Source organism: Xiphophorus maculatus, chromosome 6, assembly GCF_002775205.1.
Source record: "Xiphophorus maculatus strain JP 163 A chromosome 6, X_maculatus-5.0-male, whole genome shotgun sequence".
Taxonomy (NCBI): domain Eukaryota; kingdom Metazoa; phylum Chordata; class Actinopteri; order Cyprinodontiformes; family Poeciliidae; genus Xiphophorus; species Xiphophorus maculatus.
The window spans coordinates 15,462,124-15,482,757 of NC_036448.1; the positions used below are offsets into that span (position 1 = coordinate 15,462,124).

General features: G+C 37.0%; 1 protein-coding gene across 2 annotated transcripts in view; it reads left to right on the forward strand.

Annotated features, from left to right (window-relative positions):
* lama3 (laminin subunit alpha 3) overlaps positions 1 to 14,352 on the forward strand; it is a 73,949-nt gene extending 59,597 nt beyond the window's left edge. The window contains exons 66-77 of one of the 2 annotated variants that reach the window (XM_023335028.1): positions 718 to 858; positions 940 to 1,070; positions 1,293 to 1,427; positions 2,144 to 2,267; positions 6,398 to 6,531; positions 6,644 to 6,824; positions 9,663 to 9,821; positions 9,908 to 10,073; positions 10,381 to 10,529; positions 10,732 to 10,825; positions 11,647 to 11,766; positions 13,184 to 14,352. In XM_023335028.1, coding sequence (XP_023190796.1) covers positions 718 to 858; positions 940 to 1,070; positions 1,293 to 1,427; positions 2,144 to 2,267; positions 6,398 to 6,531; positions 6,644 to 6,824; positions 9,663 to 9,821; positions 9,908 to 10,073; positions 10,381 to 10,529; positions 10,732 to 10,825; positions 11,647 to 11,766; positions 13,184 to 13,326 — 1,677 coding nt within the window. In that variant the 3' untranslated portion in view covers positions 13,327 to 14,352. Of the gene's footprint in view, positions 1 to 717; positions 859 to 939; positions 1,071 to 1,292; positions 1,428 to 2,143; positions 2,268 to 3,716; positions 4,178 to 6,397; positions 6,532 to 6,643; positions 6,825 to 9,662; positions 9,822 to 9,907; positions 10,074 to 10,380; positions 10,530 to 10,731; positions 10,826 to 11,646; positions 11,767 to 13,183 lie in introns of those variants that run through there. The other variant, XM_023335029.1, reaches the window with a different exon arrangement.
* Positions 14,353 to 20,634: the final 6,282 nt, after the last annotated feature.

Below are 20,634 nucleotides of genomic sequence, written 5' to 3' on the forward strand. Positions count from 1 at the left end.
CTTTTTTGTTAGCTGCCATGAAGATGTACATTTGTCCCAGAGACTGTCAAATTTGAGGCCACACTTTGCAGCAGTTGTCTATGAAGGAGCTTTGGAGATTTGTTCATCTCTTTTACAACCTTGCTCTCTGTGTGATGTGGAAAGATGAAGTTCTCCTCCAGTCAGTTTTTTTTATTTTTATTATTGTTCCGCTGTAAATATGGGCAAGTTTAGCCAGGCAGCTTTTTAAAAAGCCAATCCCTGACCTCTGGTTAGCAATGCATGTCAGCCTTATTTGAATGGCAAGTCAAATATTACTTATTGTTCCTAGACATTGTAATTAGATTCAAAAAGTGTACATTTAAAAAAAGTCCAGCTTTATTATTGAGTACAATTGTTTACTCTGACATCCACTGTACAGTTAAAATAAAGTATAAAACAATATATAAAAATATTACTAATAATTACAACAAAACTCATAGATTTACATGAAACCATATTAAAAAATGTGGCACTAAAGTGACTGGTTTCAGCTGTCTTTGCATGCATCTAAGAAAGAGAAAGGAAGGTTGAATGAAGGCAACTCTAAATTTACTTTTTTTTCATCTTAAACTTTATCTGATGAAATTAACATTTGGATTTTTATTTTCAGTTTGATATTATGCTACTGTAATCACAGATGAACTTATCTAAAAGCTTTTTTCACGTATCTTCACATGCGTCATGCCTTCTGTTTAGAGTTCTTTCAAAGCGCAGTTCAACTTGGGGAGCTCCCTGAAAGCAGACCTCCAAGACTTCAGCTTGGAAAACAACGTAGCGGTGTCCATCGGATTCAAGAGCACAGAAACCCAGGGCGTTATTTTGCAGAACAAACAACTGGTAAAGTTACCTCTCTATTTTAAAACAATCTTATGCTTATGCAAGAAGAAATAAAATCTTTATTGTGGTTTTATCCTCCAGGAAAACCAGTTAAACATTGCAATGGAAAATGGCTATGTGATTCTGCACTTTGACACCAAGAAATGGAAATCAAGCAAACAGTACAATGATGGGAACTGGCACTATGTGACTGTCACCAAAAAAGAAGGAAGGTATAAAATAAAAATGTGTTTCACATGTTCTAAGAATGTAATAAGAAACCAAGTAATGCTTACTGAAATACTGAAAATAGATGGAAAGTGTGTAACTCTTCAGTTACAACTGGCTTACTATTTTAAAACCTAAAATGAAATAACATTTAATCCAAATCAGGAAAATGTAAAATTTTGAAATGATTTTTGCTACAAATGTTTTTTTTTCTTATTTTTCTTAAGGATTGCACTGCAGATTGATGATGAAGACTACGGTCAGGAAGAGAGTGGCACCATATCCATACCCAACACAGATGGCTCTATTTGGCTTGGAAAAGAGAATTTCAAAGGCTGCATTTCCAACTTTTACACTCGACGGTAATTTTTCTTTCTTTCTGTGCCTACTAAAGCTACAGTAGGTAACTTTAATAAAAATGCTTTTTACATATTTGCTAAAACTGTCACTATGTTGTGACAGTGTAACATGAGACAGGTAGTTTGTGGAAAAAATGTAGTTCCTCTGCTTCTTCCCAGTAGTCCTATTGCTCTCTGCAGAAATATGACGCTACCAGACTGACACATGCAATCAGATCCAGGAGGAGGGTCTTAGTGCAGAGAATCACATTGCTGGCTTCAGCAAACCAGCAGATTACTGGTTTGCTGAAGCCATGCTCATGGCAGAGAAACAACTTACTGCTACAGAAAAACATGGCCATCATTAGTGGCCATGTTTCCTAGCCTATGCATTCAGCTCTGTGCAGCAGAGAGCAAGACGGAGGGTGGGAGCAGCATGATGGTGGTGGACAGTGCTAAGACCCTTCTCCTGGCTCTGATTGGTTGTTTTTGGCCAAGTGCTATATTTCTGCAGATGGCATAAGGACCAAAAGGAGGAGGCAGAGGAACTTGATTTTTTTCACAGATTGTCTGCCTCATATTATAAGGTCATGAAATGACAGTTAACAAACATGTAAAAGATATATCTTTTGTATAAGTTATATACTTCAGCTTTAAAAGTGAAATATATGTGGTTTGGGTGGTTGTATCGTGTTTTTTTCCAAGGTGTGATCTCTATCCTATTTGATTGTGTTTCGCAGGCAGGACAACAACGTGTACAAGCCTGCAAACTTATATGACTTCCAGGCTACAGGAGACGTCAACATAGATGTGTGCACTGTCAGCAATCCCTTTCAACTGATAACAAACCGCTTCAGCAAAAAGGTGAGGTTTGACATCTATGCACAACTGACCTCCAGATCAGAAAGTTGTCTTAATAAAATACTAAATTCCATTATTCCAAAACTAAAGGGTATAAATCAGAGTTCCCCAACCCACGTCCTCAGGGCTCAGTGTCCAGCATCTGTTGCTGCACACCTGGCTTAAATGAATGGATAATTACGAGGTTTTGATAGCACTTTGACACTTGGAGTCATGCTAAGTATATAATGCATTTGCATCAGGTGTGCTAGTGTTGGGACACATCTAAAATTTGCAGGACAATGTTCCCCAAACACCAGGATTGCTTACTGGTGTTTGGGGAACACCAGTAAGCAACCCCCTTTTTTAAAATGTTTTTGTCTTTGGGGTTTTTTACAACCTTTCTTTATTCTATTGTATTTACAATTAAGATAAGATAATTTATTAGTCTTCTGTAGGAGAAATTTGTCTAGGGAGCAGGAGCAAAACTGCAGTACAACAATAAGAACAGCACAACCAAAACGGACAGTAGGCATAAATAAATACATAAAAGCAAAAATACATAAAAACACAAATGTCAGATCTGCATTACATCCCCATAATCATTTCCATTCACATACAATACATCCTCTAGATGCTACTCTTGATCACCGGTGTAAGTCATACTTTTTTCCATTTCCACAAGCAAAACAAAACCTTCTGGGAAAAAGCACAAGGCAACTGAGAATTCATCCAAAAGTTACTGAAGAACAATGACAGAATGTCCAAAATGTGTTTACCGCTCAGGACAAGAGTAGTGAAAGCACATACTGCAGCTTGAATTTATTTTAATCATTTTTTTTACAGTGATTTATTCAGTAAATGAGTCAGAATAATTGCTGACTGCTGCAAAGGCTTGAAGATTTAGTAAATGGGCAAACAATTTTAAAGCATTCCATGAAAAGTCCAGTCTGCTGGTAACTCACCACAGTGATGAATGACTGAAATTAGCATTGTTTGGGCAAGAGCTTGCCATATGTGCTCCAGTTCTGACCAGCATTGCTACTGCAAAGCACGTGGGTATAAAATGTGGGTCATTGTTGAAATCTTGGAGTGATGGGAATCTGAGTTTCTGGCATAGTCTGTTTAGGTAGGTTAGGAAAAAAAAATCACACATTCATGACACATTTCAGCTAAAAAGGTTTATGTGCAATAAAACATTTCAATATATGTCTACAGCCATAGATGGAGAAAGCTTTCAAAATGTTCATATTATGCACTTACATAATTTTACGTTTTCCCAAGAATACTGTGTTTTTTCGTTAAATCTGTATTTTTTTCCTCTGATGATATTATGATGTTACCTAATAATTTGTGACCTAATGCTTGCTTCCTCTCTTATGAAGGAAATCATATCTAATCACATTTTCCTCTTACTGTCACTTTTATCAACTTGACATGATCTGTATTAAATTTTGCTGCCTCATTTTCTAGAGATGAAGAAGAAGGAGACCAAAACCTGCAGATGACGACATCAATCTAACACTGACTGATGTACCCCTATGATTTTCTCTAGCATATGCACAAGCTCATTTATTTACTGTGTACTCTACACAATAAAAAAAAATGTGTATGAATGTTTCAGTACCCATGCCAAACAACAAAGCATATTGTATTTCATCCTTTGTTTCCTTTATTTGTGTTCACCATCTACATTGTGAATAATAACCCTGAAAGGAATATGTCTCTTCACTTTCTTCCATGTAATCCTTCTAAGTCATTCACAAGCACCTAGTTTTTAATCCACTAATGACACATAAAATCATGCTTGATTATATAATCAAAAAAAAAGTGCTCTAATCACAGTTAATTTTAGTAGCCGCCTCCATCACTTTTTAATCACCTTTTCTAACACTCTTTGATCTGTGTGAATAATAAATAATCATGAAGTTGCATTTCCGGCTAAATGTGTGAATGATGTATGCCGACCAGTTTAGCTTAAGAAGCCAAGGTGAAGCAGAGACGCCTGTTAAAGTGTGCAAATTCACAGAAATATCAGAAGAAAAGAAATTCTCAAAGAAATGTGTTGCAGTAATCAAGTGCAAGCACACTAAGCAGCATCGACTGAAATGTTAGGGTTGAACTGTGAGTATGTTGTGTATAGTCATGTAGACATGAGGTTAAAATGCTCAAAAGGCGTTTTCAACTTTTTAGTTTGCAGTAGTACCAGATAGAACATCAGACTTTGGCTTATTTATTTGAACTGAGTTAGCCCTGTGGCAAAGATTTCAAGACAACTATTCCTGCAAAGGTCTTAGGAGCATAGGCATATAGAGAAAAACCGCTTAAAAGCAGCTATCCAGTTGGTAATTTTTTTGCTTGCTTTAAGGAAATCGGAGAGGCAGTGAAGGTCCTTTAACATTGCAAATGGTTAAATCTGCACATTCTGAAGATGTTTTTAGATCCCCAAAAATCTAGAGAGAAAGGAAAGGATGAGCTGATTACAACATAATTCAGACAATAGTCCTAAAACTGAATGATTGGAGGTACTAATTTACATAAGAATACATTAAGTATCCACTGAAGGACAAAAAAAGAGACCTTGAGAAGAAGCAAGAGGATTACTTGCATAAGCCTCACCTTGAAGTAAAAATATGTAGGCTTTTCTTTACTGCCACCTCTGGATTATCTTTTTTTAATCAAATCTACAATACATTAATTCCACTAATCACCCTTGTCCTTGCTTGCTCATTCTCACTGTACATGATATAACAATATGATATTTTTGGTTTGGAGCCATATATTAACCTTGATTCACAATAATTTAATAACATGAATAATGAATTATCAGCTGCATAGGTTCACAGAAGTGCAATAATATGATGCCACTTTCACCCTACACATGGTGAAGCAAATAAAAAAAATCAGGGAATACTAACTTTAGGAGTGAAAAAGTTAGTTCTTATGAAGCTTTAAATGAAAGTGTGAAAAAATAGATTTCACAATAAAATAGGGGGACATGGGCTCATATCTGTATTTGTTTTTATTTTAGAACATGAGCTAGATTGGTACAATCAATGCTAGTGAGTTGGTGATAAAGGGACTGAGTAAATTCACTGGTGAAAACCATTCAAATTCAAAACTATTAATGAAAACAAACACAGTTTGCCTCCTAAGGACAGTGTCCAACTGTAATTCTTATCATGACTTAACTTGGTGAATGGATGACAAATAAAATCTGAATTTGAGTTATTTTTTTAATAGACTTGTACTAGCCAATTAGCCAGTTATCCACTGACTGACTGATTCGTGGTATGCAGGTCATAGACAAAAATTTATATATTTTGACATTCATTAAATACTTAAAAGCAAAGAACTTCCACCGTATTTGGTCTACTAAAAAGCATCAATCAACAGCATGTCGTTTGATGCACTTCTTTAATTTGAGTCAAAATAATGATAAATATCACGGGGTTTGTGCTTTGATGCAAAAATACTATGCATTACTTTAGGGGATCTGCTGAACGTGTTTGCTCTTTTATGTGCTGTAGTCCACAGAAGAACAGCTCAAAGAAAAATTTAAACACATATCAATTTTAAACTTGCCGTTACCAACAATCAACTAGAATTTAATTAACCACTTCAAAAATTCAATTGAGAAAAATTTTAATTTTAAATTAATATAATCTGTTCCATTTATTTATTTTTTTTGCTTACCTTCATGGTTGAAGGCAAGCCCTTTTAAATAAATGCTACATGAGAATAAAAAAGTTCCTATTAGTCTGACTTTTGTTGTTAAGTGAGTAAACTGGGATGTATTATATTGGCCAAATACAAGCCTGAAATTTCCAATTAAAATTATTTAGTTTTGGGAGAATGTTTTCTGAAATTTAAGATTTAAAAATTAGCAGGTATTCCTTTTAGAAATAAAAACATAGCCTAGTAATAATACAGACAAAGCAGACCTATTATAAAAGTAAAAGTCTAAATCTAAAGTCACAAAAACTTCATACTTGGCAGAACACATGCTTGTGAAAATTTTTGCAACTCAAAAGCATGCTGCCTTAATTCCCAGCAGGGCAGGAGCCATCCAGAGACCAGCAGCTGATAGAAATTCAAATATCAACTTTTATTAAGGGTCTTCTCCTTTTTTTGGTTTTTGTGCTGCTTTTCAGGATAGCGTGAAGCAAATAATAAATGAAAGCGCCTCAGTCTGTGAATTCCCAGCCAAGCTTCAACATGCTTATCGCATGGGAGGGCCTGTGAGCAGCCTGAGCTACAGCCTACCGTTACAGGTCTTACAACCCAAGTGAGTGGCCAGTTTCCTTATGATCTCACATCTATGAATACCAAGTGTGCAAATAAAAACCAGAGCTGTAATTGAGAAGACTGTTTTTGTTTTTTTCTTTTATTCTATCCAGGCCTCACTTCTCTCTGGATGTCAGGACTCGGTCTCCTGAAGGTCTGCTATTCTTTGCAGCGACCAGAGGAGGGCAGTCTCATCTGGCGTTGTACATGTCTAAGGGCAGGATCAGACTCTCTGTGGGAAAACAGAGGGAGATATTCAACAGAGAGAAGTACAATGATGGAAAGTGGCATTCGGTAAGTGAATATACATCACTGTATACAAGCCTCCATATATTTACAGCCAAAACCTGATGTTTACATGCTTTGCAGAAAAAGACACTTGCCTCTACATGGGTGAAATAAAATCAGTCATAATCTTTTCTGTTTTAGGTCAGGTAGGAGTACTACAATTATTTGCATTTGCCAAATACCAGAATAATAAGTGAGAAAAGTTTACATACGATATTTTCTTAGTAGTTGATAGAATTGTCTTTGAATCTGTTTAGCGTTGGTTGATAAATTAGGATCTCGTCCCACAAGCTTTTTTCTGTGCTCTGCTCTCAAATTTTCTCACATGTAAACATGTGGAAATATGTGATACACATGTGAAAAAATAGGAATCATATGTTTTGTTTTTTGGGGGGCCGTGGAGGGTTACCATGAAACTTTTCGTGACCTGTCGTTTTTCATGTCATTCATCACTTCATATGTGGTACATAATTTGCTCATGTGAAATTTGCAAGTAAAATCTATGGGATTTTTCTGTAAGGGGATGGTGATAATGGCCAATTTTAGTTTAATTAGACATGTTTTGAAAAATCATTTTTGTCCACTTAAGACTTTAAAATAGCATTCTATCTGTCTATGTCGGTTTTAGTGTGTTGATGTCATTCCTCTCTGATTGGCCTTTCAGCTCCTGGTGGTATTTCACTACAAATAATTACATTTGCTTACCAATACAACTTCAGCCAACAATTTAACATAGCCCTTTTCTTTTCTCAGAAGTTAATGCTCACATTTGGAAACAAACATTCATTTCTGGAAAACAGAACCTGCCTCACACCTAAATGCTATCATGGCTGAACATTCCCGTTGTGTTTATACATGTGTAAAGTGTAGTTTTGAAAATGAATGTGGTAATTTTCCTTGGTAGTCAAGGATTAAAAAATGGCATTTATTCCTCCTGATAGCTCAGCAGATTTTTTCCCATAAATTCACAAAAGAAACCTGTGTGTTTGAGATGTTCCTGGAACATCTCAAACACACAGGTTTCTTTTTAAATAATTTTTTTAAATTATTTTTAAAATGTAATATTTTCCTGATTTGGATTAAATGTTATTTAATTTTAGGTTTTAAAATAGTAAGCCAGTTGTAACTGAAGAGTTACTCACTTTCCACACAGATGTTTTGTTTGTGGGATCTGTGTTCCCACACACAGATGTGTGTGTTCATACACACACACATCTGTGTGTTTGGGAACCAGTGGCGGGCCGTGCATTTCACACCTAGGCCTTCAGTAGTGCTCCGTCTGAATCAATCCAACCCTCAATAACTATTTTATGGCTATAAAAAAATCTACTGCAGGTACAGCTGCGACACACATAAAAAAAAAGCATCAAAAATAACCTGATAAAATTGCAATATTATTTAGGAATATAGCAACATTTTACTCACCAAAAATCCTGATTGTACACAAAATCCATCCTCCTTTCTATTAAAGTTCCTGCTTGCTAAAAAAAATGACACAGTCTATCAGTCTTTTTAAGATTTCCCTATTTTTCTTCGCCTTTTCGTTGTGGAGCTCCGTCTCCCTGCGCACTTGCTCGCTCAGCTGTAGATCCACTCTGGTTTCCCCAAAAGGTTTGGAAAGCACCGTTGCTTGTAAGTGTCCGGCGGTGCTTTGATGCCTCGTTGCTGCCTTGGTTAGGCAAGTCAAATTTACAAATCCAGTGTGGCTCCAAACACCATGTCGATCAGTGGCAAATAACAAAGCACTCCCAGCAATACAATTTGCAGCGTTCCTCGCAGCCTGTGAGCCAGGAGTACCGCTCGTAGTTAGTAGACTGAAGGTGGCGGACAAATCCTTTTCCCGGTTGTTACAGGCTTGCTAGCTTCGGAGTTGCCCGACCTTGCTTAACAATGTCCAGCTTTTCTTGAAAAGTCCGTCTTGAAAATGGCTTTGACAGTAAATCTCCAACCAAATCCATTTCTTCTCCTCCGTCACCCATTGTGGGTTGACAAAACAGCTATTAAATCAACACAACAATATCTTCGCTTGCGCAGCTCGATACAGATGCAGTTTGCTAGCTCTGGCTAGTACACTTTGACTAGCCAATCAGAGCGTGTGAATACGCTGACGTTACGCCTGCTAGAGGGCCTTGGTGTCGCCAACTCAAAATCTGATTGGTTGAAGCAACAGTTTGATCGACATTTATTTTATATTACAGGGCCCGCAGAACTGACTGTGAAGGCTTCCAGGCAGATTTCTTTGACCCTGGCAACAAATAGTGGCTGAAATGTGATTGGTTAAATGCTTAAATATGAAAATACACGTATGGAAGCAGCGCAACCAGGGGGTTAGCAATGAGAGGAAGCGGGCAGACCATTTGGATTTATTTAATACGTATTCATGGACAAAATATAATTAACATCAGTCTGTGATTCAGATATTTTTAGGCCAGCAGAGAAGGCCTTGCAGGCCCTGACGGCCCACCACTGTTGGGAACATATCTGTGTGTTTGGGAACATCTGCTATAACTTACAGCATCTGTAGAAGCAGTTCAGCTGCTAACTGTACTGCTGTAAGTTACAGCAGTACAGATTTGATTTCAAACCAGAAGCTTGCAAAACCATAATGCCATTGTCATTTGGGATTATAAATCTTCTCATTATTTTTATGAAATAGAGATAATTTTAGTAATCTTAGACAAACAACAGCAAAAGTTTAATCTGATTTGCAGAATGACAAAAAAGTTGTGTATTTTTGTTTTCTTACAGTTTTATATCCTGTTTCAGCTGTATCGTGGCAGCCATCCCTGCATCACTCAGTCTATTTTGTAAAGCAAAGCATGTGTTGAATATATTTGTCTGTAGGTCATATTCAGTTTGGAAAAGAAGAAATTCCGGCTGGTTGTAGATGGGATCAAAGCTCAGGATGGTCAGCTGACTAACTCTGAGTTGAAGTCTATGCAGCAGTTTCTCCTACCTGCGTACCTGGGCAGTGCGCCAGAATCCCTTCAGAAAGAGTTAAAGGTAGCAAAACACAAGTCAATTCAGTTAACATTTCTGGTGAAAAATTGTGGCTAGTTTAGTAAAATAAATACTACTTTTACTTTCAGTCAAAGGCTATGCCAAAGCAAAGTGTGTCCGGCTGTGTGCGTAATTTTAAGATGAATGGGGCATTGATGTTAAACCCATCGTCAAACTATGGTGCAGGACCCTGCTTTGAGGGGCCAACACAAAAAGGGGTGTATTTTGCAGGAAATGGAGCACATATCGTAATCAGTAAGTACATCACTTTTGTGCTCGTTTAATACCACACTTTCATTTCTAATCTATCATTTAAGAACACCATTGGTGCTTCACTTGAACAGTGTTGTTGTTTTATAGTACTGAATTGGATGACGGTGATTTTTTTTTAATCTTACTTATGATTTGAGCCTTTTAGGGACATGCTTCAGTATATTAGAAAAATGTTTTATTTAATATTTAGAAACTAGGAAACTCAAAAAATGTTTTTCTGTTCATTAGTTGCTCCCCGTTACTTGTTTTTTGTAAATCACATTATTTGGATTTGTTTTCTGTATTTCAGATGACTCCTTTGTTTTTGGTTCTGACCTGGAGCTGCTGTTTAACATACGTCCCCACAGTCAGACTGGACTCCTGCTTCATGTTGGTGACTCCACCAGTCATGCAAACACAATGGGCCACTTTCTCAGCATCTATATGCTTGGAGGAGAGGTGAGAATACTTTTATGCTTTCTGCTGCCATAGAACTGTCTTAAATGTTTGCCCCTTTCTTTATGCACAGCAAAGGTTGTCTCTAAATTAGGTTGGCTTGAATTGGTAGCTTCAAAGTCAGTTGATTCTACCTTCATTATCAAAGTTGACTTTATTCGTATGGGGTTAACAGTGAGATATTTGCATATGTTTCTATTTGCAGGTGGTGGCGCACGTGAACAATGGAAGAGGAGAGTACATGACATCAGTGAAGCCAAAAACCTCTTTATGCGATGGAATATTTCATAAAATTTCAGGTGATAGAAAACTTAGAATTGCACTAATACCCAATACAAATATTGAACCAAATATGAAATAATGCAGTCGCATGTTTTTAACTCAGACCAACAATGAGGAGGACAAAGAAAATATTTATTGATTATGGAGCAAAGTATATTGTTTTGCACACTTATGCAGTGTCACGACATTTAATTCTAGGGTGTCACTTTTTACCATCTTCTTGTATTTATAAATAAAGCTTTGGAACACTGGTCATGGTCAAAAGATTCTCAGATCCAGCCAACATGTCAAAGATACTGTTTTATTTTAACTGTGCTGAATGGTGAAAATGCTTATCTCTATCGTATATGATGCTATGTTATTCAGTATATTTGTTTACAGTAACTTCATTCACTCTTAATATAACAAACGTCAAACAATAATAATTATTCTCAGCCGATAACTAACGGATTTGTAGTCAGGTACAAGTTTAAAAGCATCTTCTATCATAAAATAATCTAGAATTTATTTTTAGAATCAGTTTATTTCCTCAAAATAAATGTACAGAGATGACCTCTGCTCATCCAGGCCTTGATGCTTTTCTCTTTGGTTTCAGGTTTTAGTAGCCTCAGCAGTTTCCTTAGTCGTTTTGTTTGCTCAGTTAAGACCAGTAAAGCTGACTCATCTGAAATGGAGGAGTCATTTTGTTACCAGAAAGGGTTAATATTTTTTTCAGCTGAAAGCTATGATGCCTGCTGCTACATTGGTAAAAATATAAGTACTTCAGGGAAAAAAGTATTTGTTTATTTATGTGCCTGTAATTACTTGGCGTCAAATCTTTCCCCCTTTTTTCTCCTAGTAATCAAGAGAAAAAATGTTGTACAACTATCTGTGGACACATTGGACAACTACAAGATAGGTCCACCATCTTCTACTTTCCCTTCGACCAAAGATCCTCTTTATGTCGGTGGCATTCCTGGTGAGTATCAGTGTTTGAAATGTTTTTAATTTGTTAGAGCTTAGTGAGATTCACAATTGAATTTCTGAATAAATTATAAATAATAATTAAAAAAAATATGACAAGCTTCTGGTAAAAATGTGTAAAAAAAAAAAAAAAAGCCTTAAAATAGTTATCTTCTATCTAATACACTACTATAAATTTAAATTAATTTCTTAAAACTACAAGAAATAATCTTTTTGTTTGTGTGATTTTACAACAAAGCCACTAGTAACACAATAATTGACACCCCTAACAGTTCATATACATTTTAAGAAGTAACTACCTAAGCACTTGTTTCCCTGGTGTATAAATTTAACCTGAATTTGGGGTCAATTGCTCCTCAAAATGGAAAGACAACAGAACATGCCGTTCAAGGAATGCCAGTGTATGCTGATCTTCTACTGCACTGAGAACAATATTTAAAAAGCGTTATCACCTGAAATTAGAAAAAATAAGGTTATCAACATCATACAATCAGTAAGACGGGAAACAAAGTCTCCAAAACTCATTGTTAGAAAATTATAGTCATGAGTGACATCTTGTGATCAACAAGTCTGCATAATAACTATTAGATATATGCCATCCAGCTGTTAGGGAGTAACAGACACTCCTGGTGGATCTGATGCGAAACAGTTTTAGGTTCAAAAGCACCTTAAACCCACTGTTATGTACAGCAGAGGCAACTATTATTATAATTATCAATAATATAACATCTGCTAATAATATTATCAATTCATGCCAAGTTAAATGTAATAAAAAATATGGTAGTAACTTAATGTAATAATGATGTTTTTGCCAAATATGTAAACAAACACTTGCAAGTTCATATACAAGTTAGATGACCACTGCTTTCTTCTTGAACTTTAGCACATTTCACTGAGTGATCTACCCACCAAATTCACTTCAAATAAATACATTGCTAGCAAACATAAAATTAAGAATTTATATAGTTAAGTTAGATGCTGTACAATAATAATAGACACATATTTGGCTCAAAAATAATTCTCCAATTGGTTTCACAACCATAATTAATGAGAAAGTTCTGCATAGTGCAACTCCTTGAATGAATGAATGAATGAATGAATGAATGAATGAATGAATGAATGAATGAATGAATGAATGAATGAATGAGACAGCTGTTATCCACTATGCATATACTCGATCAGCAAACCGCATAGTAGGAAGGAAATTAGTTATGCACGTTTTTGTATATTGATTTTTTTTCTCAATTATTACATAAATGAGCTCAAATTCACAGTATCATAGTGGGAATATACTATTAAAGTAAAAGATGAATTTGTTTTAGGGTTTAATATAAGATGACCCTTGAACAAGCTGTTATGTATGAAAACAAAGTTAGCAAATTTGTTTACTACCTGAACATTTGTTTTTACAGAGGCACTGATGCAGCAGATGCTTCCTGTCACATCCTCCTTTGTGGGATGTATCCAGGACATGAAGATCAACGACGTATCAGTCTCCTTCCACAGGTCATCAGGCGTATTTGGACCTGTCAACCTCAAAGAGTGTCCGGGCTGAGCAGTTATGGCTGAACAAGCCTTGGGACCACCTCCTCTACCAACTATGTGCAATCGGTTAAAAGACAGAGAATGTGTCTATGTGTCAGAATGTGTGGTGTGTGTCTGAAGGAATGTGTGTGGGGGTTGTGAGCAGCAGCTTACAGGTTTATCGTTTTAGCTGCTCTATATTTATTCTGTGATAAAATCAAATATCATCATGGCACCAATTCTTGGACAATCTTCCTAACTGCAACACAACCAGATGCATGTCTCCATTGATTCTTTGTCAACAACCAAATGCTACTGAACAGACTGGTGATTATTGATCAGGGGGATTCATTATCAAAAACCCAGCACTTTAAGAAAATAAATGTTGCCTTCTAAGATGGTGCTGCAGTTGCAATGAAAACTACTAGCTTTGTTGTCGATTGTAGTTTTTTCTCTGTTGGACTCTAACTTTTATAATAGAATTATTATGTTTACACCTGCGGTGCTTACGTCATTGCTGTTTCAGGGGTCTCCAAGCTATGATCTATTTATTTCCACCTGCCTGCATAGAGTTCTGCTTTGTAACTGGTTTAAAACACATGTGATCCTCACGTTTGATCTGAGTTACCTTCCCGTTTTGCATTCCTTTTGCATGACAATTATGATGTTCTCTGTCGATTTTTCACACCATAAAAAAAGCATGAATTTTAATTTCTATTTATTTTATTTTTTCTGATAAGTAATCTTTAATTTATGACATTAACATAGCTTTCACAACTGTGGTCAGTCATGAATTGGGACCATTACAAAAGAGCTGCAAACAATTTAGCACAGAACTAAATGTGTATTAAAGATGCTTAAATTTCCCAACAGGTGTTTACTTTTCTGTTTTTACATTCATACCACAATTATTATGAAATGCGTTATAAGAATGCATTATATACTTGGACGCATTTGGACATGCATTCCTGCCTTGTGATGACCGATTTGTAAACCTGTTGCATCATTGTTTTTATAGTTCCTGTGGCAATAAAAGATTATTTGATTTGTGTTTAAAGTGGCAAGTAAATTTTTTTAAGTCTTTCATATATTGCATTTCCTTTGACCAGTTTAACAAAGCTTCATTAAAATTGTGATAAGATTGACTTATAAGGTAAAACAGGTAAAACGTATCTCAAAATTATGTTAATACACAAACATAAAACATTATGTTGTTTTATGCAAGCACTACACATCATCAGTTCAGCTTTACTGCTATTTTAAGTAGATTTTTTTTTCAAAACACGCTAGAGAAAATTGAAAAGGGGAGGAAAATTCTGTTTTTATCTTGTAATTTCGCAGGTTTTTTAAGTAAATGGTTCATAGTTAAGTAAGAGACTTGAAAGATAATAAATGAGGTTGAAACTAGACATTTTTGACAGAAAAGTGGATCTGACTGGTGGTTTTGCTGAAGGCCGAGTGTCTCTGTTTCTGTAGAGATCACAGTTGAAGTTGGTAATGATCTGCACAGCTCTGGATTCTGACAGGTAAATATAGTTTATTTAGTTCAGAAACATCAAAACGACAAGAAGTTCACGACTCACATTTAAATTAAATATATATACACATTTTTACTGCTTCTCAAAATTTTTCTAAAACTGTATTAGTTCTTAGAAAATATACATTTTAAAAATTTGAAAACTTTAAAAAAATCTTCTGTCCTACATCATAAAAAATAAATAGAAAATGTAGCTGTTTCTCTAAATTATTCTAAATTTATATAAGGGATAGATTATGGATAAAATATGTAGTCCCATTAAAGTGAGTTTTATTAGAGGTTTAGATTCGTACTCTTTCTTTGTAGTTGGGCAGGTTTTACATGTTTAGCTTTGCCCTGTCTTTGGACATGAAAATTTCAAAAATGGCAACGGTGGCAAATGGTGCCATTTTTTTTTATTAATGAGCGTGACCCGCATGCGCCATGCTGGATAAAAATATGACGTAGTTTCCACGTGATCGTTTTTTTTTTTTTTTTAAATGTGGGGAGTATCTGCAAGTATAGAGACACAAAACTGTCGGTCTGATATTCATGAACTCTGGGACCAGGATTAAAAATGATATTTTCTGATCTCCCAAGACGCGGAGATCCGAGTGGACGCCCAGCCTTATGACTGAAACTTTTGTGGATCCGACTGAAAACGAGGCCCAGTTTGGCGACTTGTTGTACTTGACCTAGGCCGCAGGAGCGCCATGTTCGAAATCGCTGCGTTGGTTATTCGGTAAGTTATTTTTCGAAAACCTTATTCTAAGTTGTTTGTCTTTTTCCACCGATGACGTTAGTGAGAGGCTGAAGTTGGTTTCCTATTCCAGCTTCCGATTCCACTAATTCTTCACTACCTCCCGCATCTTTAATCTACTTTAGCTAAAAAACTACAACACCTAGACCAGTGGTGCCCAAAGTCGGTCCTGCAGGGTCGGCATCCAGCATGTTGTTAGTTCTCTCCCTAGTGGTAGTAACAACCTCCTCAGCATGTCAGTGTTCTTCTCAGGCCTTCTGATGAGCCATTATTTGATGCAGGTGTGTTAAACCTGCCGTCGATACAGTTGCAGCCAAGCATGTTTTAATGTTACACAATACAGTTTTAACAAGTTGCTCAAAGTCTAAACTGGTATTGTTGTGCATTTAAGGTGTAAAGTTTACTTTCGAGCAATCGCCCCCCAAAAGAATCCCAGCGCCCCCCTTTTGTAAAAATTTCCGCCAGCGCCCCCTGTCGTCCTCTGAACGCCCCCCCGAGGGGCAGTACTGCCCCCGTTGGGAAACGCTATTGTAGATGGTGATGGCTGTTGGAAGGAAAGATCTTCTGCAGCGGCCTGTTAAGTGAAGTGAAGTTTCACAAATCGGAAGAAGGTTTCACAAATCACAAACATGGTTTTATATATTCTACTACTAGAGCAGAATAATGAAGTGCAGGTTTGAAGTGTCTAGGTGTTGCAGTTCTGGAATTAGAGAAGTTCTAGTGTGATCCAGAAGTGAAACTTAAAAAAGGGTCTGAAATTGCCCTTTACTGTATTTAAGTTTCACAAATCAGAAAAAAATGTCACAAATTCCAAACATGGTTTAAGATATTCTGCTATTAGAGCACAATAATCCAGTCCAAGTTTGAAGTGTCTATGTGTTGTAGTTTTTTACTAGAGTAGATTAAAGATGCGGAATGTAGTGAAAAATTGGATGGAATCGCCCTTCAGCCATTTCCCGAGTTGGAAGCTGGAGTAGTAAACTAACTTCAGCTTCATGTTAGTGAAGCCATTTTTTGTGTCTAAACAGAGCAGCACACAAGGAGAGACCCGACCATGGCCTCTCAGCAGCGGTTTGTTTGGTTGCTGGCGTCCCTTTGCTGCTGAAACATCTGAGGAGATATAACGGCATCTGGAGCTAGCAGTTGATTGATTATGGATATACTACAATCAAGCTGAGGATCGCTAGAAGTTGATCGATTATGGATATACTACAATCAAGCTGAGGATTCCCTTCAATGAAGTTGAGGATCACTTCCGTCAAGCTGAGGATTCCCTTCAATGAAGTTGAGGATCGCTTCCGTCAAGCTGAGGATTCCCTACAAGGTGCCTGGCGGATCCGCCCGACCCATCAAAGGTTGGTTAAGTCACAGAACTGTTCCAATGGCGGGTCCAGAAGACATCTCAGGGTAGGAGCTGTTGCGGGTTGCAACGCTGCTGATGCTAACGCTGTTGAAGGCCAACTCTAGGCCTCTTGGTGTTTTGGTTTGGTTTGATTCTCTGCTGAGAGTCAATGAGCTGAGAAGGATTCTGCTGTTGTAAATCCTTCAGTCTTTGGATTTTTAGTGTTGTTTGAAACAGTTGCTGTGGTCTTGTGACCTGTGGCGGTTTAGGTATAACTAGAATCTGATATCTACAATCTGAAGGCTTTCTAAATATCACTATATTAAACATTGATAACGTACCTAATATATATACCCAATATATATATATACCTAATATATGCCTAATATAATGTGTCTATATTGACATCAGTATAGCTGCATGAGGATATACTTATCTTTCTAATGAATATTAAAAATATGCTTTTGGGTGAAGATGAGGTCTTTATATTTCAACATACATACATTTTTTTGTGCCTATTTAATATTTGGTTTGAAATTTAGGGCCCATACTTTAATAATTCAATAACTCAAACAAATTTAATTTACGTTCAATTTAAACGTGAAAACCGATTCGTTTTTGTGCCGAAACAACGCGTGGTCTCGTGCAATTTCGTCATGTCACTTCATTTCTTCTGGACGACAACAGAGAGATCACCTGGAGCTGGAGGTCACAGAGGTAATGTTCATACTGTAATAATTCTATAACTCAAACAAATTTAATTTACGTTCAATTTAGAGGATCAACTGGGACCTGTCCTTCAGTGTTTAAGTTTGTTTTAACTCATTTTTTTTCTCCTAGACTAAGCAACTGGTGGACCTTTTGTAGCAAATAACTTTCTTTCTCCTAGATAAAGCCACCAAAGGAGCTTCTACTACAACTAATGATCTTTTCTCCTACAGAAACACTCCTGGAGCAGCTTTTTTCTCTTTCTGTCTCTCTCTTTATTCTGTCCTTTCAAATCCCCCGGGGGTAGTGACAGATGGCCTTTCATACAGAGCCAACTTCTGGTTATGCTGGAGGGTTCTTCCTGTTAAAGGGACATTTATCCTCTCCACTGTCACTACATGCATCCTAAATATCAGGCATTGATTTTGCTTACTCAATTGTTAGCCAATTAAAATAATTGGTGCAGTGTTGGCCTCATTTTGGAATGTCTTCCTGTTAAAGGGAAGCTTTTCCTTTCCACAGTCACAACTTGCATCCTCAGTAGGAGGCCTTGTTTAATTTACGTTTAATGAATGAATTTAAATAATTGGTGCAGTTTTTATTATTTCTTTGGAAAGTCATCCTGTTAGAGGGAAGTCTTTATTTTTGGAAAGTCTATTAAACTTTTTTTCTTTTTCTTTTTGGAAAATTATCCTGTTAAAGGGAAGTTTTTCCATTCTTGCTACTACGTGGATCCTCAGAAGGAGGCATTGCTTGCTTATTTACAATAAATTTACGTAATTGGTGCAGTGTTAATTTTTCTGGAAGTCTTCCTGTTAAAGGGAAGTTTTCATTTTTGGAAAGTCTTAAAGGGAAGTCTTTCCTCTCCACTGTCACAAGGTGGATATTCAGTACAAGTCTTTGCTTTAGCTTAACTAGTATCAACCTTATTTTGGAAAGTCTGCATGTTAAAGGGAAGTCTTTCTTTTTGAAAACCCTCCTGTTAAAGGGCAGTTTTTCCATTTTTGTTACCACGTAGATCCTCAGTAGGAGGCATTGCTTAAGCTTATTTATAATGAATTTATGTAATTGGTGCAGTGTTAATTTTTCTGGAAGTCTTCCTGTTAAAGGGAATGTTTTATTTTTGGAAAGTCTTCCTGTTAAAGGGAAGTTTTTCCTCCCCACTGTCGCCACATGTAACCTTAACATGAGGCATTGCTTAAGTTTTCATAACTTTTGGCCAATGTTTGATAACCGGTTTTTCTTTTTTTTTTTGAACGTCTTCCTGTTAAAGGGAAGCTTTTCTTTCTACCTTCACAACATGCATGTTCAATATGAGCATTGCGTAAGCTTAGTTGTATAACTTACAAAATTTAAATTTGTACAGTGTTGACTTATTTTGGAAAGTCTTCCTGTTAAAGGGAAGTTTTTCTTTTTGGAAAGTCTTCCTATTAAAGGGAAGTTTTTTTTCTTCTCTATTGTCACCAGATGGGATCCTCAGTACGACTTGCTTTAGCTTTAACTTTTAACCAATTTAAAAAATTGGTGCAGTACTAACCTTATTTTGGAAAGTCTTATCAAGTAGATCCTCAGTAAGAGACATTGCTTAAGCTTAGTTACTTGGTGCATTGTTAACTTTTTTTTGGAAAGTCTTCCTGTTAAAGGGACGTTTTCCTATCCATTGTCACAGCATACATCTTCAGTATGAGTCTCTACTTCAGCTTACATAACTTTAAATCAATGTTTGATAACTGCAGTTTTTTTAAATCTTCCTGTTAAAGGGAAGTTTTTTGTTCCCTGTCACCACATGCATCCTCAGTGTCTATGGTGGTGAATGATAGTTTTTCGCTCATGGTTGAGAATTTAAGGCCTTCTCAACACCACATGGTATATGGACCGGGAAGACATGGTATGTGGCTATGGTATATGGACCGGGAAGATATGGAAGCCAATCAACAGTTTTTGTTGAGATGGACGACGACTCTGAAGACACCAGATTGGACTGTCAGATTGTGAAAAGTAGGAGTGTGAATGCAACACCGGGAAATATGATGTGGTACTTCTGGTAGCCACTCCTCCAGGATATGAAGTCATGGGATGAGTTCAAGGAATTTAGTAACAAACGAGGACAACGAAGGTATCGATCCATTCCATGCACAGTGCTCCATGCAAGAAAAACACGGTAGGCTATTTTAAATGTAGGAGTTCTGATCCTTTTGATTACCCAAAAGGGGTTACCCTTGGTAAACTTTTGTTACAGAGGGTAATGAAAGGTTGTGTGTTCGGTGTTTGTTTTCACAGTGATGTTTGTTTTCACACAGTTTGGTCGGGTGTGTGAAGACAAAGCTGGCCGGGTTCCAAAGAGTTACCCTTCGGTCGGGTTTGTGTGAAAACGAACCCTACCGACGGGTAAGGCGTTAGTTACCCTTCGGTCGGGTTGGTGTGAAAACGAACCCTACCGACGGGTAAGGCGTTAGTTACCCTTCGGTCGGGTTGGTGTGAATACGAACACTACCGACGGGTAAAGCGTTAGTTACCCTTCGGTCGGGTTGGTGTGAAAACGAACCCTACCGATGGGTAAGGCGTTAGTTACCCTTCGGTCGGGTTGGTGTGAAAACGAGCCCTACCGACGGGTAAGGCGTTAGTTGCCCTTCGGTCGGATTTGTGCAAAATAAACCCTATCGATGGGTAACAGGTTAGTTGCCCTTCGGTCGGGTTTGTGCGAAAACAAATCCTACCGGCAGGTAAAAGTGTGAAAACTAACCAACCAAGATTCTTAGATTTTTCAGTCATATATGTGTATGGAATCCATTATAAAGATTACCAAGAATGTAATTTAAGATGTCTCTTGAGTTTTTGAAAAGTGATGATTTCAGAGTTGTTAAAGGGTTTGACCTCAAACCTGCACCCGTCTCGTTGTATTTCTGTCCTGTTGTCCTTCAGGTATCCTCCTGGATCATCTTTTTTTTTGTCTCGGACTTCGCCCTTCATCACCCCTCATCGGCTGACAGAGGAAAATGGCTGAACTCAACAC